Raw genomic sequence first — 21765 nt, 5'->3', positions numbered from 1 at the left:
AGTTAGTATTTTTAATTACCATGTGGGCATATTTACCAATCATACTTAGTGCAGCCATGATTAACAAAGATATTAACTAGCCACTTTATTAGGCACCTATCTAGTATCTAATGAGACCCATTTATTGCCTTCATTAAAACACATTTTCTTTTTCTGTGTGGATTCAAGTAGATGCTGGAAAAGTTCTTTTAGAGTACTCTATGTTCTGGGGGATGGGGAATGTTGTATAATTACTTGTTTTTTCATTACTAAAATTAAGGTCCATCCTGAAGAAGACTACATACCAGGCACACAGCCGGGGTCACTGCCACCCAGAAGATCTTCATCAGGGGCCAGGGGCGATAGCCAATCATGTCCTGGATATTATCATAGAAGCGGTCTGCCCCTGCGCACCATCACATAATGAGACAAAAATGAAAAGGAGAAAGTGATATGTTATTTGTCATTTCTTTCTTTTCTGCCATGTTACTGTTCAGCTCTCATTGGCTGTCTTTGGGGACTACAATGGTCGCTATAGCAAATAAAGCTGGTTATAGTCTAATGAATTAAGCCTAAAACCTCTTACAGGTACTTCAGTTACATAAGAAAAAAAGCATATTTTTAATCAATAAAAATGCATATTTTATATTACAAATCAGAAAATCTTCTGGTTTGTGTGCAGTCAGTCCTCATTTTTACCAATGTTCCCCTTATAGCTTCTTTATCCAGCAGTATGGGACTCCCATTTTCTGACCCTACTTTATCTTATCCTGGTGAATTTCCTTACAACCTGACACATGCTTAACTTCGTGTGTGAGTTGAACTCTTCTACCGGCCTCTCCCATCACCTGAAACTGACCGTAATAGACTAGTGAATGAATTTTGGATGGTCCCAACAGGGGACAACTTTTGAGTAGGCAGGTCATTTTTATAGTTTGCCTGAAAAATATACTGATTTGCAGGAGATGAGGACAATTTAATATAAAGAACGATAACATTTTATGAAGTACATTTCAATTTTTGCCATCTTTCAGTGGAAATTTTCATAAGAATTATTTTTTTTATTTTTCATAGCATTTTTTTCCATCACTCTTATATATACTAACATTAGCCAAAAACATCAAAAATGCTGTATATTTACTGGACAGATGGTTTAGTAGAGAAATTGCAACCCATAGATATTAGTGAGTCAATGTCATATTCAATTTTATGTAAAAAGACAGAAAACAGACAATATGTACAGTACCCCACTGTAACCAATAGGATTTAAGCATTTTTTTCAGCTGAGCAATTAAAACAAAATCGGATAATTGCTGATTGGATGCTGTGGGTTATGCTTATTGATATATTATTGACCCAAAAAACAGTATCGATAATCACCATATACCCAGCCAATGCAGATACACTCAAATATCCCCACAAAGAGAAGGCAAATTCCGCTGCTGGAGTAATAATCGAATAACTGGAAGATATACATTCCTCCCTGCAGATTATACAAAGAATGGCTGGTTAAAGCAAACCATGTATGAACAAATAATATTCTAACAATCAACATTAAACATTTGTCTTTGTAAAGTAATTGAGTATGTATATAAATAAAAAAGCTTGTTACCACCCACTTTATACACTGCTCAAAAAAATTCAAGGAACACTTTTGAATCAGAACTCCTGGGATATTGATCTGGTCAGTTAAGTAGCAGAGGGGGAGGGGTGTATACAGAGGGGGTTGTTAATCAGTTTCAGCTGCTTTGCTGTTAATTGAAATTAACAACAGGTGCACTAGATGGGCAACAATGAGACGACCTCCAAAACATGAATGGTTTTTCAGGTGGAGGTGTCTGACATTTTTTTGTCCCCTACTCATCTTTTCTGACTGTTTTTCACTAGTTTTGCATTTGGCTAGTGTCAGTGTCACTACTGGTAGCCTGAGGCGATATTTGGACCCTATAAAGTTTGCACAGGCAGTCCAACTCCTCCAGGATGGCACATCAATACGTGTCATTGCCAGGTTTGCCGTGTCTCCCAGCACAGTGTTATGTACGAACGTACCTGGTAATCAGAGCCTAGTTGCAGGAGAAGGACTCTCTTACAGCCCTGGCTCACGATCTGCTGGGATGGGAACAGCAAGCTCAGGAGCGCAGCGAGGTAGGAGTGCCGGAGTGATGGCAGTAGTCGGCACTGGATGCTGATCCCTCTGGAGCGGCTGAACTGGAGACCCCTGAAACGGGAAGTGGGTCAGCGACCCGGAGCAGGCGATGCTGGTACAGCGGCAGCGGAAGCTGGTGAAGTACGCTGGATTAGGACACAACAGGCAATAGCGGAGTCAGACAGGCCGGGTCACAACGGGTAATCAGGTGGCAGGTGCGTGGGGCTGGAGCGTAGTCACAGGTTCAGGCAGAGGCAACGGGTAATCAATCAGAGCAAGGTCAATAACACGCCAAGGGTCAACAGGTCGGAGAGATTCGGGTGGTCAGGAGAGCCGGGTCGGTAACGGGTAACAGATTTCAGATGCAGGTTTTCAGACACAAGCTGCAGATCAGACAGCATTGTGTTGGTGCAGCTGGTGGCCTTTTAAAGGGGAATTGGCGCCAAAACCCGTATTAGCATGCACGTGCGTGCTCCCGGTCTGCATGCTCCCGCCGCGCATGCAGAGAACTTTATGCTGCCTGTAACATCGTTCAGCATGACCGGTTTGGTGGTGGGTCAGTGATGGTCTGGGGAGGCATATCCACGGAGGGACGCATAGACCTCTACAGGCTACAAATTGGCGCCCTGACTGCCATTAGGTATCGGGATGAACTCCTTGGACCCATTGTCAGACCCTACGCTGGTGCAGTGGGTCCTGGATTCCTCCTGGTTCACGGCAATGCCCAGCCTCATGTGGCAAGAGCATGCAGCCAGTTCCTGGAGGATGAAGAAATTGATACCATTGAATGCGGGAACGCGTGGGAACGGAATCCCTGCACTTTTTTCATAGCAGGAATGCAGTTCCCTTTGCAAGACTAGAGCAGCCGAGCCGCCCGAGCCAATCCTTCACTAAGCGGCGATACCCAGCTCGAGTCACTGTCAGGGGCAGGCGAACCTTAGTAATCCTTTATGTTACTGGCCGCTTCCTGTATATGGATTGATCGGGTAGTGTACGGGTATTCTGTAACTTCCTCGATGCCGCAATGTCTCCTGGGAGCTTTTGTCATTGTTCCCATGAGACATTGGGGAGGTATGCCGCGAGTTATCGCGAGATTTAGAAAGAACTTGCTTAAAGGGCTTTCAGTAACATTACTAAGGATTACTAAGGTACAGGGGATCGAAAAAAAAACAAAAAAAAAAAACATGCAGTTTAGTAATTATGCATATGAGCGTATCATTATTTTTTTTTTTTGGTGAAGGAGTAGATCTTGGGTGGGAGTTCCCACACTTTTTTCCCCAGGACTTGACCCCTGGTCCCCAAGCTCACCTGACCTAAATCCTAAAGAACACCTCTGGGACATTATGTTTCGGTCCATCCGGTGCCGCCAAGTTGCACTTCAGTCTGTTCAGGAGCTCAGTGATGCTCTGGTCCAGATCTGGCAGGAAATACCCCAGGACACCATCTGTCCTCTCATTAGGAGCATGCCCTGATGTCAGGGTTGGACTGGGACAAAAATTTGGCCCTGGACTTCATCCAGACCGGCCCACTTTAATTCAATAAAATCACGCCCACCATCCATTATTGTATATCATGAGAGGGTGAGAAAGAGAGAGAGAGAGAGAGGGGGGGTGAGTGTAAGAAAAAGAGAGTCAGTGTAAAAGAGAGGGGGTGAGTGTAGGACCCCTTTTTACACTGAGGCATTTTTTAGGCGCTTTTGGGCTAAAAATAGCGCCTGTAAAGCGACTGAAAAACGCTTCCGCTGCAGTCCCAGTGTGAAAGCCTGAGTGCATTTACACTGGGGCGCTGCCAAGGCGTTACAAAAAGTCCTCCAAGCAGCATCTCTGTTTTAAAAAAAACGGCCCACCGAGCCATCAGCCCACCGGGAAACTCCCTGTAGTTCCTATGGCCAGTCCATCCCTGCCTGATGTTGTCAGGCATGCATACAAGCGCTTGGGGGCAAAATGGACTAGCTTACTGCATAATTTTTTCACTTTGATTTTCGGGGTGTCTTTGAATTCAGCCCTCTGTAGGTGGATAATTTTAATTTCCAATTTCCATCAAATGATGTGCCATCCTTTCATTTCTAACACATTACCCAGTCCATACATATCAGTATAGATATCCAGCATGAGATTTTTGCCCGTTGAGATCTGATATGTTTTCAAAGTGTTCCTTTTTTTGAGCAGTGTATATACAAAAATAATATTGTGCTTCTGGTTACTATGCAAAAAAAATGAAATGCTGAAAAATGTATAAATATACAATAAAACAGTGAATTGAATAGTCCATATGGTTCAATATGGAAATACAGTGCCTTGAAAAAGTGTTCATACCCTTGGAATTTTCCATATTTTGTCATGTTGCAACTAAAAACATAAATGTACTTTATTGGGATTGTATGTGATAGACCAAAACAAGTGGCACATACAGTATCTCACAAAAGTGAGTACACCCCTCACATTTTTGTAAATATTTTATTATATCTTTTCATGTGACAAGATTGAAAAAAAATACACTTTACTACAATGTAAAGCTTGTATAACAGTGTAAATTTGCTGTCCCCTCAAAATATGATTAAACCGCTGTCAACAAAAGTGAGTACACCCCTAAGTGAAAACGTCCAAAGTGTCAATATTTTGTGTGGGCACCATTATTTTCCAGCACTGCCTTAATCCTCTTGGGCATGGAGTTCACCAGAGTCTCACAGGTTGCCACTGGAGTCCTCTACCACTCCTCCATGATGACATCACAGAGCTGGTGGATGTTAGAGACCTTGCGCTATTCCACCTTCCATATGAGGATGCCCCACAGATGCTCGATAGGGTTTTGGTCTGGAGACATGCTTGGCCAGTCCATCACCTTTACCCTTAGCAAGGCAGTGGTTGTCTTGGTGGTGTGTATGGGGTCATTATCATGTTGGAATACTGCCCTGCAACCCAGTCTCCGAAGGGAGAAGATCATGCTCTGCTTCAGTATGTCAAAGTACATGTTGGTATTCATGGTTCCCTCAATGAACTGTAGCTCCCCAGTGCCGGCAGCACTCATGCCGCCCAAGACCATGACACTCATCATGGTGTGTGCATCATGTTCAGAAGATGCTTCCTTCTGGTATGACAGCCATGCAGACCAATTTGATTCAGTGTGCAGCGTATGGTCTGAGCACTGACAGGCTGACCCCCCTACCCCTTCAACCTCTGCAGCAATGCTGGCAGCATTCATACGTCTATTTCCCAAAGACAACCTCTGCATATGACGTCGAGCACATGTACTCAACTTCTTTGGTCAACCATGGCAAGGCCTTTTCTGAGTGGAACCTGTCCTGTTAAACTGCTGTATGGTCTTGACTTGGCGACTGTGCTGCAGCTCAGTATCAGGGTCTTGGCAATCTTCTTATAGCCTAGGCCATCTTTATGTAGAGCAATAATATTTTTTTTCAAATCCTCAGAGAGTTCTTTGCAATGAGGTGCCATGTTGAACTTCCAGTGACCAGTATGAGTGAGACCGATAACATCAACTTTAACACATCTGCTCCCCATTCACATCTGAGACCTTGTAACACTAACAAGTCACATGACAATGGGGAGGGAAAATGGCTAATTGGGCCGAATTTGGACATTTTCAAATAGGGGTGTACTTACTTTTGTTGACAGCGGGTTAGACATTATTGGCTGTGTGTTGAGTTATTTTGAGGGGACAGCTAATTTACACTGTTATACAAGCTGTACACTCACTACTTTAATTGTAGCAAAGTGTCATTTCTTCAGTGTTGTCACATGAAAAGATATAATAAAATATTTACAATAATGTGAGGACTGTACTCACTTTTGTGAGATACTGTAATTGTGAAGTGGAAGGAAAATGATAAATTGTTTTCAAAACTTTTTACAAATAAATATGTGAAAAGTGTGGCGTGCATTTATATTCAGCCCCCCTGAGTCAATACTTTGTAGAGCCACCTTTTTGAGGATGTCTCTACCAGCTTTGCCCATTCTTCTTTACAAAATAGCTCAAGCTCTGTCAGATTTGACGGAGAGCGTCTGTGAACTGCAACTTTCAAGTCTTGCCACAGATCCTCAATTGGATTTAGGTCTGGATTTTGATCCATTCTAACACATAAGCTTTGATCTATTCTAAGCCATTCAATTGTAGCTCTGACTGTATGTTTAGGATCACTGTCCTGCTGGAACGTGAACCTCCACCCCAGTTTCAAGTCTTTTGCAGAATCTAACAGGTTTTCTTCTAAGATTTCTGGGTATTAATAATTAGAGTTATCACTACTTGGTTGTTATATAATTGAGGTCATCACATTTGTTTATACTGTATCTATATACACTTGCACACAGCGCTGTCGCTTTTTTACTTTTTGGCCTGTATTTTGCTCCATCCATCTTCCCATCAACTCTGACCAGCTTTCGAGTCCCTGCTGGAGAAAGCATCCCCATAAAATGATGCTGCCACCACCATGTTTCACAGTGGGTGTGGTGTGTTCAGGGTGATGTTAATTGTCCGCCACACATAGCGTTTTGCTTTTAGGCAAAAAAGTAAAATTTTGGTCTCATCTGACCAGAGCACTTTCTTCCACATGTTTGCTGTGTCCCCCACACGGCTTCTTACAAACTACAAACTCTTCCATAAAGGCCAGATTTGTGGAGTGCCCCACGAATAGTTTTCCTGTGGACAGATTCTCCCCAGAGCTGTGGATCCCTGCAGCTCCTCCAGAGTTACCATGGGCCTCTTGGCTGCTTCTCTGATTAATGCTCTCCTTGCCCATTTAGGTGGACAGCCATGTCTTGGTAGGTTTACAGTTGTGCCATACTCCTTCCATTTTCGGATGATGAATTGAACAGTGCTCTGTGAGATGTTTAAAGCTTGGGATATTTTTTTATATAACCTAACCCTGCTTTAAACTTCTCCACAACTTTATCCCTGACCTGTCTGGTGTGTTCATTGGCCTTCATAATGCTGTTTGTTCACTAAGGTTCTCTAACAAACCTCTGAGGACTTTGAATTAAAATTACACACAGGTGAACTCTATTTACTAACTAGGTGACGTCTGAAGACAATTGGTTCCACTAGATTTAAGTCAGGGGATTTAAGTAAAGGAGGCTGAGTACAAATGCACGCCACACTTTTCCTTCCACTTCAGAATTATGTGCCACTTTGTGTTGGTCTATCACATAAAATCCCAATAAAATACATTTACCGTTTTGGTTGGAACATGACAAAATGTGGAAAATGTCAAGGGGTATGAATACTTTTTCACGGCACTGTAAGTCCATGTGCCAATAGCAATAAAAGCATAGTGTTGAATGAAGGTGTATCTAATTTTTCTCAAGTATCAAGCCTCTTACCAGATGGTTGTGATGCCCAATTACAGAGATCAAACACACATGAGAAATAATGGACCCCTATGGGTGTCTCTAAATGGGATCAGTATGATCCACGAGGTTTCAACATATGATCAGTGCCGATCCTGACCTCCCTGGGGCCCTAAGCAAAATGACATGTTACATTAAAGATTAAAGTTGAGAAGCGGGGAGGGGGGGGTGTTCTGCTGTCGGAAATGACATCTTACATTAAAGTGAGAAGCGGGGGATGCTGACTTATTACCTCTTCTCCCATGCAGCCAGCGAGTTGAGAAGCGGGGCGAGGGTCCGAAAATTACTTCTCACCAGGCGGGGCCTCTAGTAATTTGGGGGCCCTAAGCGGCTTGCATAGTGAGCCTATAGGGCGGATCGGCCCTGCATATTATATTCCCCAATACCAACGCCACAACTTTGGATCCAACTCAGACAGCCATCATAGAGGAAAAGGAACATAGGCTGCATACAGCATCAATATGGCTAATACACATTTTTTGTTAAAAAACGCCACAAGGTACTCACATGATTCAGGACAAAAAAAAAATATTCAAAGCGCATGGAGCCTCGCAACTGGCATCAGCGGGCATAAAAGATGTCACACATTCGTGGCCCCGCCCTAACTAGTTTTGCGTCACAGCATGACCACCCACTTTAGGATGCCAAATTCAAATAAAAATGAAAATTGATCAGATGCAATTGCTCTTCAGGTATTCAGGAAGCTGTGGTACAGCTGCCTGAATACTATAGCAATACTATAGCCATTCACGTGGATGAAGGAAACGACTGATGTTAAAAAATTTAGGCACGTATGGCAGCCTTTGGTTCTCAGACAGCTTTCAGTGGAAACATGCAAAAGTCAGATAGAGATGAAATCAGTGCATGAACATTCAGACAAACAAACTTGTTTATCAAGCAGATTCTGAATATCAAGTCTTCTGAAGCACTTCCTAGATTAGGACAGGTGTGCGCTGCTGAGACAACCTGTAGATGGTAAAAGCTCAATTCTAATCTTTACAGCTGGGCAGTGTATGCTAACATTTTGTGAAGACTCATTTGCCAGTGTAAACTCCCACTTATCTCTATTAACTTACCTGAGTCACAATTAACAGGCCAAATAAGAAGCAGATGATGGACGTAGCCAGAATCAGCAGTTCTCTCCGGTAGCCCTTGCGCAGAACCGTTGGGTACAGATCAGTGATGGACAAGCACAGTGCTTCAACGTAAATAAACTGTACAAAAATGAGGAACGAAAACTACTTCAAAAAGTTGAATGAAGCTAATTTATTAAACAAAATTCTAGCCCACTCTAGAAAATGCTGTGCATGTTTATGAACGCTGTTCGTTAAATACGTATTCTTCGGTTGTCAGGTCAGATTGGGCAATGTCATACCTGGCTGTCCAGACCAAGCAGGATAATCATGATGAAAAAAAGGCAGGACCAGAGCTGTGAGACGGGCATCATAGTCACCGCCTTGGGGTATGCAATAAAAGCCAATCCGGGTCCTGGGGGCAGAGACACAAAAGTTCACTAGCAGGGTATCTAATAAAGTCATCAAAATATTATTTTTTAGTTAATCGACATCTTATGTCATCGTTAAAAGCAGCCTGATTGTTCTCCAGTTTATACAAAAATGACTTTGAAATGTAGGATGTTAAAGTGGGGAGTGAAAAAAGAGAGACTGGTAAAAAAAAGGGCAATTGACTTGTATTTTACCTTTAAATAGACCTGCCATTGGATATATTTTTTCATGTAGCTTGCTAGGAAATGTTTAAGACTCCATTCAAACCTGAGCGATCTGCAACGACAGCTGCAGCCGCTTGTTTTTTTTTAGCTTATTTTTGTTTTTGACTTGAGCGTTTTTGAGTGGCACAATTCATTGGAATGAGCCCCCCTCTGCTCCAAAAACACTCCAAAAGAAGCTCATGTACCAAACCTTGGCACTGAGCCAGGAGCGTTTGCAGTCACAACTTTTTTCCATGATTGCAGCATGATTTGTCACTCGACAGTTGCGGAAAAATCACACCGCCTTTGGGTTGCTATTAAGAAATGTGTTCCGCCGCGATTCTGGAATTACGGGCTGAATGGCGGTGATTCCGCCGGTGATCGAGAACAACGTTTCTCAACCAGTGTGCCGCGGCACACTGGTGTGTCGTGAAGAGTCCCCAGGTGTGCCGCGGCAAAATGACCCCCAATATGTCAGCTATGGCAGCTATCTGATGTCACAACTACTTCTAGCCACTTGGTTAATATTCGTTATTACAGCGGTGCCGATACGCTGTGTAAAGCTCACTTGCCGCTGCAACAGGCACTCGGGAAGCTGTGCGGGCCTCCCGAAAACGTCTTGCCAACCGAATACGTCATCGGTTGCTATGGGAGGGCCGGGCGCACGCACGCACTGCTATGTGTGACGTGTGAGCCGCGGCTGGCAGAGGACTCTGGCTGGCGCACTTTTCCCTGAGGGGAAGAAGAACGCGAGTAAAGTAGAGGTGGAAGAACAGTGAGGAGGCACGGGTATAGTATTTTCTGTCTATTTACTGTCATTTTCAATGTGAAACATGTTTAATAGTTTTATTGCAGGCTGCAGGCATGGTGTTTTTTTAAAAAAAAATAAACTACATTACACCTGTTGGCACTTTCACATTGCCTCATTACATTGCAGGCATGGTGATTTTTTTAAATGTAATATATTATACATGGGCTATATGGGTTATTATTGATAATGATAACTGTATACTTCAATACTGCAGTTTGGCCACAGCGCAGGTGTAGCACAGGGTACCTGCGGTTTTCATGTGGTTTCTCAGACTTCTATTATGTCCCTCATTTTTGGTGTGCTTTCAGAAAATGTACCAAAAATGTACTACATAATAGAAGTTTATGAGAAACCACATGAAAACCGCAGGTACACTGCGCTACACCTGTCCTGCACTGTGGCCAAACTGCAGTATTGAAGTATACAGTTATCATTATCAATATTAACCCACATAGCCCATGTATATTATATTATTTTTTTTTTTAAAAGGCACAGTGAAAAGGAAAAAAAAGTTTAATAAGACAATATTTTTTTTTTAGCACCCCCCCATTCCTACGGAAGTGGATACCCACACGCATATGTAAACAGTATTCGCAACACACATGTATCACCGCACATGTTAGAGCGAGTGCAATAATTCTAGTGCTAGACATTCTCTTTAGCTCTAAACATGTAACCTGTAAAGGTTTATTTAAAGCGTTGCTTAGGGAGATTTTTTTTACACATTTTTGGTTTGGTGTGCCTTGAGATTCTGACAGATATTAAAGGGTGTCTTGGTAAAAAAAAAGGTTGGAAAACACTGATCTAGAATGCTCAAGTGTGAATGGAACCTATGTGTAACACTTCCAGATTACAATACTTCCCCTGATAATTCAGCCTCTCACTTTGTGACTTGCTACAAAGTTGCAATATTGTAGTCTGATCACTGGGGAGAGCAGAATGAGGAAACACTGCCTCCTGTCTGCAGTAGATGAATTACATCATATCAGCTTAGGCAAAGTCAGTGGACTGGAGATCAGGGATAACTTTTTAATAAGAGAAGGTGGATCTTTTTTGAAAAATAATATTATTGTTGTACTTTGTGATATGTCAGGAAGTTATTTATTTATTCATTCAGGCTCCATGCACACTAGCGTTTTTTATAAGCTCAAAAAACTCTAAAAATGCTGATAATAGCATTTTTGTACCGGCTTCTAGTAGCATTTTTGTAGTTTTAAGAAGCCTTTAGGAGCATTAGCATTTTAATGGTGCCAGGCTCCATTCGCACTAACATTTTTCATAAGCTCAAAAAAAAAAAACACTAGAAACAAGAATTTGCATGAAAAATGCTGATAATACCTCTTTTGTGCCAGCTTCTAGAAGCATTTGATGAAGAAAAAAAAGCAGTTAGGAATGTTTTAATAGCATTTACACCAGACGCAGTTCCGTTCCGTGCGCATTTTTTCTGCACTAAAAATGTATGCACAGTGTTTTCCATGTATTCCAATGGCTCTAGTTGGCTCTAGTTCACACCATGCAGTCAGTTTCAGGTGCAGAAACTGACCGGAAACTGACTGCATGGTGTGAACTAGAGCCATTGAAATACATAGAAAACACTGTGCATGCAATTTGTGCAGAAAAAAACGCTCAAAAAACTAAGATTTTTTTTTTCTGCTCCTGGATGCTGAAGGTCAAAAAATGCTAATATTCTAATGTAGTGTGCATGGACATATAGGATAACACTATTTAGCTTCTAGGAGCAGAAAAAAAATGCTAGTGCACATGACGCCTCATGTCCCATACACACGACTGGTTTTCCCGCCGGAAAAAGTCAGATGAGAGCTTTTGGCCAGGAATCCCGACCATGTGTATACTCCATCGGACTTTTTCTAGCGGAAAAAAAACGTGCATGCTCAGAATCAAGTCGACGCATGCTCAGAAGCATTGAACTTAATTTTCTTGGCTCGTCGTAGTGTTGTACGTCACTGCGTTATTGGCAGTCAAAAGTGCGCCAAACTTTTGTGCGACGTGTGTATGCAAGGCAGGCTTGAGAGGCATTCCGTAGGGAAAACCGCTCGTGTGTACGGGGCAATAGACTTGTAAAATTACTGACTGGTCTACTTTTAAAGGGAGCCTCATCTTGCTTGGTTCACAACATTAAGACAGTTACGGGTATAAAAGGTGTAACATACAGATCAAATGTATCATCACAGGAAGGCTTGGAACTCTAAGACCATAGCTCCCTCTAGTGCAACACTAGACTTTAACATTTTATATACTGTATATTGCAGTTCTTTTTTGCCCATCAATTTTAGGCAAACATTTAATGACAGAGGTCAAAATACATTTTATTAGCCAATGATGCCTTGTTCCTACAGTCATGTCAGTACTGGAGGATGGCACCATGTATGACCTACCTGACTCTGCCACCATTGAGATGGGCACACCTTGTTCCTGTGCCATAAACCCCAGGACGGAGAAGATGGCAAATCCCCCAATGAAGCTGGTGATACTGTCCAAGAAACACAAACAGATGCAGTCTCTGCAGAGGTAAACATTGATGGATAATTTTAGTGATGTACATCTTATATACAGGGCCGCTTATAGAAATCACGGGGCCCCGTACAGCCTACCTGACGGGGCCCCGTGCGCAAATTTCCAAATAAAAATCCCCCTCCTAGCACAACCCACTCTAAATTATCCCCCTGCCCCCCCCCCATCTCTCCTCTCCTCCCAGCACATATCCCCCCATTCTTTCTCCTCACACATATCGCCCTCCCCAAATCCCCATTACATTTGCCAATGCCAACAAAGCCAGGAAGAGGTGTGGTGTTTTGTTCTCACCTCCTGTCAGAAGAGCGCTGGTCTTTATAGTACATGAGACCGGATCGCTCTTACTTTAGATTGCATTGCACTGTATACACGCACACACAGCGCCCCCATCTCCTCCAAAGGCTGCTCAGTGCTCATCTCCCAGCAGCAACAAATGTGGAAAGGGGGGATGTGTGTACAGTGCCATGCGATCTACAGTAAGAGCGATCCGGTCTCATGTACTGTAAAGACCAGCGCTCTTCTGACAGGAGGGGAGAACAAAACACAACACACCTCCCGCTGGCACTTCTTCTCTCACCGCCCCAGGCTCCAAGCTGCCGTCTCCTCATTCTAGCTGCGAGTGCGGGCGGAGAGGGGGCGGCAGCTCAGCAGTGGCCAGCCAGGGGGGGGGGCATAACAACCCACTCCGGCATCCCCTAAATCCAGCCATGTGTCTCTCACCTAGCAGCTGAAAGCCGCAGGAGCGAGATGGAGAGAAACCGGCTTTGAGTTATTGGGTGTGAGACACTGTCATTGTTTATTCTCTGCTCCACCGATCCTCCTGCTGTCTGGGCCCCCCTGTGTGCCTGGGCCCCCTACAGGAGGGCTGGTGGTCCCCCCCTATCAGCGGCCCTGCTTATATATGTGTTACTGTATTCCTGGATTATCTCATAGTTTCTGTTTTTTTTTCTAGTTTCTTGTGGGCAGCACACTGAAGGAGTAGCAGCACTAGAGGTTAGGTAATCTCTCTGCTCTCTCCTCTTGTCAGCATGTTCCTCATCAGCATTAGGGATGAGCCGAACACCCCCCTGTTCGGTTCGCACCAGATTTGAATTTTAAAGCCTAATATGCAAGTTATTGTCGGAAAACGGGTTTGAGAACCTGGGTCTTGCCCCAGGGAACATGTATCAATGGAAAAAAAGTTTTAAAAACGGTCGTTTTTTCTGGAGCAGTTATTTTAATGATGCTTAAAGTGAAAAATTCCTTTAAATATCGTACCTGCTGGGTGTCTATAGTATGCCTGTGAAGTGGCACATGTTTAGAACTGTCCCTGCACAAAATAAGATTACTATAAGAAAAAATAAATATAAAACTGCTTGCGGCTTTAATGTAATGTCTGGTCCCTGCAATATGGATGAAAATCATTGAGAAAAATAGCATGGGTTTCCCCCCCTCCCCCCAGGTCATTACAAGCCCCTTTGGCCCTATATACTTTGAACAGCAGTATACAGGAGGTGCAAACAAGACAGGGACTGTAGGTTTGTTGTTAAGTAGAATCTGTTTGTAATTGTGAACTGGTACTTTTTTAACCACTTAAGACCCGGACCAAAATGCAGCTAAAAGGAACATGAGCCCCTCTCTCTGGGCTCACGTTACTGCCTTCCTCTAGCTGTGTACCATCATCGGAGCCTTCAAAACGCTGCACATCCTCATGCAGCATGTACCCACAACTGTGTTCAAACAGTTCGTGGGACTCCTCAGGAGGACATGGTGGGGCTAGGCAAGGAATGACTGATGCCATTGAGCAGAGGGAAGAGGACGCCTTGGCAGCTGCTTTGCCAGACAAAGTACCCTGAGCCTAGGTGAGAGAGGATGAGGAGGATGAGGACAGCTTGGTCATCCACTCTACCAAATCTTTGGCATGTTGCGGCTCAACGCGGCCAGCTGCCAAAAAAAAGGACGAGCGTGTCCCATGGCCACAAGCTGATGAGGATGCACCGTGTTCACGGCTAGCACTGTTACCTCTAGACGCAGAGCCTGCTTGCCCTACACCACGTAGCTTTAGGTGCACACTGCAGAGGACACAGGCAGTACACACTACGTAGCTTTAGGTGCACACTGCAGAGGACACAGGTAGTACACACTACGTAGCTTTAGGTGCAAACTGTAGAGGACACGGGCAGTACACACCACGTAGCTTTAGGTGCACACTGCAGAGGACACAGGCAGTACACACTACATAGCTTTAGGTGCACACTGCAGAGGACACAGGCAGTACACACTACGTAGCTTTAGGTGCAATCAGCAGAGGACACGGGCAGTACACACCAAGTAGCTTTAGGTGCAAACTGCAGAGGACAAAGGCAGTACACACACCACGTAGCTTTAGGCGCACACTGCAGAGGACACAGGCAGTACACACTACGTAGCTTTAGGTGCAAACTGCAGAGGACACAGGCAGTACACACCAAGTAGCTTTAGGTGCAAACTGCAGAGGACACGGGCAGTACACACCACGTAGCTTTAGGTGCAAACTGCAGAGGACACGGGCAGTACACACTACGTAGCTTTAGGTGCAAACTGCAGAGGACAAAGGCAGTACACACACCACGTAGCTTTAGGTGCACACTGCAGAGGACACAGGCAGTACACCACGTGAGAATACTGCAGCTAGCACAATCATCTGCCTGCCAGTAAATTAGGAAGAGCTGATCTAGCTAAACTATACAGTGTATAAATATATATACAACACCTGGGATGCATATATATCCTCTACACACTGTAACTTTAACTGACTAGCCTGCCTGCTCTATCTACCTAGAAAAAATGACACGCTCTCTCTCTCTCTCTCTATGTCTCTAACCACCGCCGCAACACACTACCCAAGGCCGACCTGCAGGTAGCCTTTTATAGTGTGGGGCGTGTACTAAACCCCCTGAGCCATAATTGGCCAAAGCCACCCTGGCTTTGGCCAATTATGGCTCTCCGTTTTTTGCGTGATGTGATTGGCCAAGCATGCGTGTCATAGTGCATGCTTGGCCAATCATCAGCCAGCAATGCACTGCCGCAGTGAATTATGGGCCGTGACACGCCACAAATTTGGCGCGAATGGCCCGTAACATTCGTAATTCGACGAACGGTCGAACATACGATGTTCGAGTCGAACATGGGTTCGACTCGAACACGAAGCTAATCCCTAATCAGCATGTTAATACAGGACACCTGATTGACCCTGATTACTGTCCCTCTAGTGTCCAATCTAAAGCCTAGTACACACAATTAGATTATAGGGCGAATGATCATCTGGGATTTCTTTAAAAAATTCTTGTACGACAGAATTTTTTTTTTGAAAGTGATGTAATGTGTTGCAGTGTATTTGCATCGTATTTTTGAACGGAAACTGTACTGATCAACAAAAATCGTATGATCTATAGATACGCCGCGTAAATTCACAGCTGCGCCGCCGTATCTTCTTTCTGTATTCAGAAAGCAAGATACGCCGATATTAGCCTAAGATACAACTGGCGTAAGTCTCTTACACCGTCGTATATTAGGGTGCATATTTACGCTGGCCGCTAGGTGGCGCTTCTGTCGTTCTCTGCTTAGAATATGCAAATTACCTAGATACGCCGATTCACAAATTTACGTACGCCCGGCGCTATTTTTTTACGTTGTTTACGTTAGGCTTTTTCAGCGTAAGGTTGCTCCTGCTATTATGAGGCGTACGCAATGTTAAGTATGGACGTCGTTCCCGCGTCGAATTTTGAATTTTTTACGTCGTTTTTTGCGTAAGTCTTTCGCGAATAGGGCTGGACGTAATTTACGTTCACGTCGAAACCAATGACGTCCTTGCGGCGTACTTTGGAGCAATGCACACTGGGAAATTCCACGGACGGCACATGCGCCGCTCTGGAAAAATGTCAATCACGTCGGGTCACCACCCATTTACATAAAACACGCCCCCCCTCATATTCATTTGAATTAGGTGCGCATACGCCGGCCCCATTTACGCTACGCCGCCACAACTTACGGAGCAAGTGCTTTGTGAATACTGCACTTGCCCGTGTAAGTTGCGGCGGCGTAGCGTAAATAACATATGCTACGCCCGCACAAACTTACGGCGGGCTACTTGAATCTAGCCCTTTGTGTTTGTCCCTTCGGAAAATTTCAGACGACAGCTGTGTACTAAAGATCAAGGAGGAAATGAGAAAAGGAAGCGTCACCTAAGTGCATTATCACGAGGATTTTTTTCCAATGGTTAAAAACACTTACAGGATAAAAATGATAAATCCCTTATCGAACAGGTTAGGAGTCCGTCCGCCTTATATCCTCTGTCCTGCAGGCGCCGCCAGGATCTGGTCCACTTGGATGGTTATGGAGGGAATGGACGCTCTGTGTAATCAGAAAAACAAACAAGGCGCCTCTAAGTGCAGAAGTATAAAACTTTTAATATCCCCTAAAGGGGTTAAAAACACTTACAAGGTAGTGGATGAAACAGGCATGTAGCAGGTAAGTGCGTCCAGGAGATGTTCCAGTGGCAGGGCAGTCCCAGTCTGTGATGCTAAGGCTTCCAGGGAAGTCCACGAGATAACAGCCGACTTGTGCTGTGAATATTCAGAGGACACAATAACGCTGGAGCCTGGGGATGATGTCAGAGGAAGCGAGACAGAAACCAGCATGGAACACAAACAGGAAGTGGACAGGAAGTGTGTCATAGAGGCTGGACGCATTTTGGAACAGCTCATTGGTTCCTTCTTCATCCAGTGACTTTCTGTCTCGCTTCCTCTGTCATCCCCAGGCTCCAGCGTTATTGTGTCCTCTGAACATTCACAGCACAAGTCGGCTGTTATATCGTGGTCTTCCCTGGAAGCTTTACCATCACAGACTGGGACTGCCTTGCCACTGGAACATCTCCTGGATGCACTTACCTGCTACATGCCTGTTCCATCCACCATCTTGTGTTTTTAACTGCTTTAGGGGGTATTAAAAGTTTTATAATTCTGCACTTAGAGGCACCTTGTTTGTTTTTCTGTTTCCATTAGAGATTGCTTGTCTCCCCGAGTGCTGCCTAAAGTGTGTGAAGATTTGCTACCCTCTCCAACACAGACAGTTATCTGTCAGGATTCAAATGTTTGAAGCACCCTGGATATACTCATTTTTCTGGCTCTGTGTAATCAGGAAGTCCATGCCGACCAGCGCTGGACACACCGGTGGACGTGATGTCACCAGGAAGAGATAGAAGAGGCTGGACTCTACAGACTACAGGCTCCTTGTCCTCTTTACAGAACTGTCTTAACTCTGAGGACAGCAACCTCCAGTGCTTCACATACAGCCCTTATTTTGTCATAAAGACTATAACAGCTCAAAGTGCTGCACAATTACCAGAAATTTTGTTTGCATGTACCCCTTGTGCCGGAATCTCCTGATTTTGTGTACTAACGATTAGATTATCGTACAATCGCGTTGTCGGAAGTGGAATTTTTTGTTCGGTTTTCTCATCAAGTGTACGAGGCTTTAGTAGTATTGTGCAGAGGAGACTAAATAGTCTCAAATCAAGTCAAACTCAGGTACAGTATTTATACTAGCTGCATTGAAAATGCATACATTAATTAGTGATATTTAAAATCTGCCAAGGATTCCTCTTTAAAGGAGCATTGAGAAATTAGAATTATTTGACTGCATATGTAATGAATATATGTGGGTTCTAGGAGCTCCTGGAAATAATTGAACACACGTTTCTTGTACATTATACCTGTAACAATTGTAGTTATAGGGATTATAACTTCCGATACTGATAGTAAAGCCCATTGTGATGGCATAGGAGTAAAAGATTTGTGTGCCAGCATCCATCCACACCTAGAGCGAAACAAAATGTTATCTTCAAAGAATCACCTACTAGTAGTTAGCAAACTTCAGACAAATACACAAAATTTCAGTTAGCAGAAGCTTATGCCGCGTACACACGATCATTTTTCGGCATGAAAGAAAACATAGTTTTTCAGCATGTCCAAAAAACAACGTTTTTCCAACTTCATCATTAAAAACGACATTGCCACACACCATCGTTTTAAAAAAATTATGAACAAAGCGCAGTGACGTACAACACGTACAACGGCACTTTAAAGGGGAAGTTCTATTCGCCTTTGGGCTGCTTTAGCTGATTCCTTGTTAGTAAATGACGATTTGCGCTTTTTTGTCTGTTACAGCGTGATGAATGTGCTTACTCCATTATGAACGGTAGGTTTACCAGAACGAGCACTTCCCATTTCATAACTTGCTTCTGAGCATGCACGGGTTTAAAACGTTGTTTTAGCCCACACACGATAATTTTTTACAACCCGAAAAACATTTTTTTTTTAAAACGACGTTAAAAAATGCAGCATGTTCGAATTTTTTTTGTGCAGCCCACACACGTTTTTTTTAATGCCGAAAAATGATCGTGTGTACGCGCCATTAGTCTTTTGAATGAATGAATGAATGACTTGTATAGCGCTACACATGCAAACTGAATCGCCTCTAGGCGCTTTCTCCAGCCAGTGTCTGCTTGGCTGGTGTGGTCATTTTACCCCGTAGGATCTCGACACGCTTGGAACACACAGTCATACACACAGATATACATATATATACTGGGCCAATTTGGACAAGATCCAATTTACCTACCAGCATGTCTTTGGAGTGTGGGAGGAAACTGGAGTACCCAGAGGAAACCCACACAGGCACATGGAGAACATGCAAACTCCAGGCAGATGGTGTCGTGGTCGGGATTCGAACCAGCGACCCTTTTGCTGCTAGGCAAAAGTGCTACTCACTACACCACTGTGCTGCCCTTTTATCCCTATTTATGGTGGAACTCAATTTTAATTGACCATTAAAAAAAAACAGCTCTCAAAAAACCAACCTCCTTTTCTGCACTGCCTTCTCCAAGGTCCATGGCTGCTAGTATTTTTTGTTGAGTTATAGTCAGCTATTTAACATATACTGTATAAATATATATATTTGTATGTATATATATATATATATATATATATATATATATATATATATATATATATATATATATATCAGACAAGTGAGGTCAGGAGAAAGTCGGGTCAAGGTCAGAGGTCAAACACAGGAATCCGGCACTCCTGGCCCCTCCTGCCGAATGCCCCCACAGCAAGCAGCTTGCTATGGGGGCCCCCTAGCCGAGCCCCTGCTTTGTGTGTCCATTCAGACACGCAGCCCTGACTTGGCCCTGCCCCCTCCCTCTCCTCATTGGCTTACTGACTTTGATTGACAGCAGTGGGAGCCAATGGTACCCCACTGCTGTCTCCGTCAATGAGGAGGGCCAGCATGGATTCATTAAGAATCATTCTTGCCAAACCAATCTATTAACCTTCTACAAAGAAGTAAGCTGCATTCTAGATAAACGAAGGCCTGTAGATGTGGTGTATCTGGATTTTTCAAAGGCATTCGATACAGGTCCCCATAAACGTTTACTGTACAAACAAATGGAAGTAGGCATGGACCATAGGGTGTGTACATGGATTTAAAACTGGCTACAGGGGTGAGCTCAGAGGGTGATAATAAATAGTGAGTACTCGGAATGGTTCTGGTATGGAAAGTGGGGGATTAACTCCAGAGATAAAATGATAATTCTCAGACTCTACAAGACTCTAGTCCGGCCGCACCTGGAGCATGCCATCCAGTTCTGGGCACCAGTCCTCAGGAGGGATGTGCTGGAGCTGGAGAGGGTCCAGAGAATGACTACAAAGCTAATAAAGAGACTGGTGGACCTCAGCTATGAGGGGAAGACTGCAAGCATTGAACTTGAACTGGAGAGGGGACGCTTGAGAGGGGATATGATTTCAATATACAAATACCATACTGGTGACTCCACAATAGTGCTAAAACTTTTCAGTGAAAGGGAATTTATTAAGACAAGTGGCCATTCACTAACATTAGAAGAGAAGAGGAGAGCCACTTTAGGAAATTCATTGTCTTCTTACGCAAAAAAAAAAGGAAAAACATCCACTATGCTTAATTTATCTAAATTAAAATTGCATTGTATTGAACTTCATATTAAAGGAACACTAAACTCAAATAATTTTTTGGGGTAAAATAAAAAACTCCACTATGCAGCTCGTTTTGCACAGGATGTCCCCGAACCCTGTCTTCTGGGGTCCCTAGGCGGCTGTCTCGGCTCCTCCTCGCAAGAGCTTTCTACCTTCATGCGAGCTCCCTCGCATGGTGGAAAGCTCTTGCGAGCGCGCTCCCGTGATACAGCGGCGGTCATAGCCGCCAACTGTATCACTCGGCCGCGCCCCCCAGCGTGCCGCGTCATTGGATGTGATTGACAGCAGCGCCAGCCAATGGCTGCGCTGCTATCAATCCGTCCAACCTAGCCAATCAACGGCCAGGCTGGGAACCGAACAGGATGACGGAGACGTGCGCGGGACTTTCAAGGGGTGAGGTAAGTAAAACGGGGGCTGAGGGGGGGGGGGGCGGTGCTGTCGGATGTTTTTTCACCTTAATGCATAGAATGCATTAAGGTGAAAAAAAATTTACCTTTACAACCCCTTTAACTTATTGAAGAGTTAAGCTGCCTGTGGATGGTGCCAAGTCAGCAGGTGACCATATTACCTAGACAGACTACACACCGTCGTTTTTTGTGATAAAAAAAAACGCCAATTTTAAAAACGTCATTTAAAATGATTGTGTGTGGGCAAAACGTTGTTTTATGTCTTCTGAAAAACGACAAAAAAAAAATTCGAACATGCTTAAATTTTTTATGTCGTTTTTCAAAACGTCATTTTTTGTGTCATAAAAAATGATCGTGTGTGGGCTAAAACGACATTTAAAACAACGTTTTTAAACTAGCGCATGCTCAGAAGCAAGTTATGACGCGAGCTTGAATGGAACAGAGTGCCGTTGCACGTGTTGTACGTAACCGCGTTTTGCTACAGCATTTTGAAAAAACAATGGTGTGTAGGCAACGTCGTTTTTTAAAATGAAGTTTGAAAAAACTTTGTTTTTTGTCATGAGAAAAAACGACATTTTTTTACAAGACATAAAACGACCGTGTGTACGCGGCATGAGTCTATGGATGTGTGTCATTGCATAAAGCAGCATTGAATCAGAGCAGTCTCCTTCTCAACAGCTGTGGAGATCAGATATCAGCCACATGGTGGGTGCATTGTTTTCAATGAGAATTGTTTTCAGATAATTCATAAAGTACAAGGCAGGCCCTGAGCATTTACTGAGCAACTAT

General features: G+C 43.8%; 1 protein-coding gene across 2 annotated transcripts in view; it reads right to left on the bottom strand.

The window, feature by feature from the left end:
- LOC120932693 (sodium- and chloride-dependent betaine transporter-like) overlaps positions 1-21765 on the bottom strand; it is a 72298-nt gene that overhangs the window by 1753 nt on the left and 48780 nt on the right. For both annotated transcript variants that reach the window (XM_040345256.1, XM_040345257.1), the window contains 6 exons: positions 18268-18371; positions 12401-12525; positions 8861-8973; positions 8562-8699; positions 1360-1462; positions 285-385 (listed from right to left, as the gene is read on the bottom strand). In XM_040345256.1, the coding sequence (XP_040201190.1) occupies positions 285-385; positions 1360-1462; positions 8562-8699; positions 8861-8973; positions 12401-12525; positions 18268-18371 (684 nt within the window). The remainder of the gene's footprint in view (positions 1-284; positions 386-1359; positions 1463-8561; positions 8700-8860; positions 8974-12400; positions 12526-18267; positions 18372-21765) is intronic.

This window comes from Rana temporaria, chromosome 3, assembly GCF_905171775.1.
Source record: "Rana temporaria chromosome 3, aRanTem1.1, whole genome shotgun sequence".
NCBI lineage: Eukaryota > Metazoa > Chordata > Amphibia > Anura > Ranidae > Rana > Rana temporaria.
The sequence above is the reverse complement of the archived record's forward strand: the minus strand, read 5'-3'. Positions and strand labels throughout refer to the sequence as shown.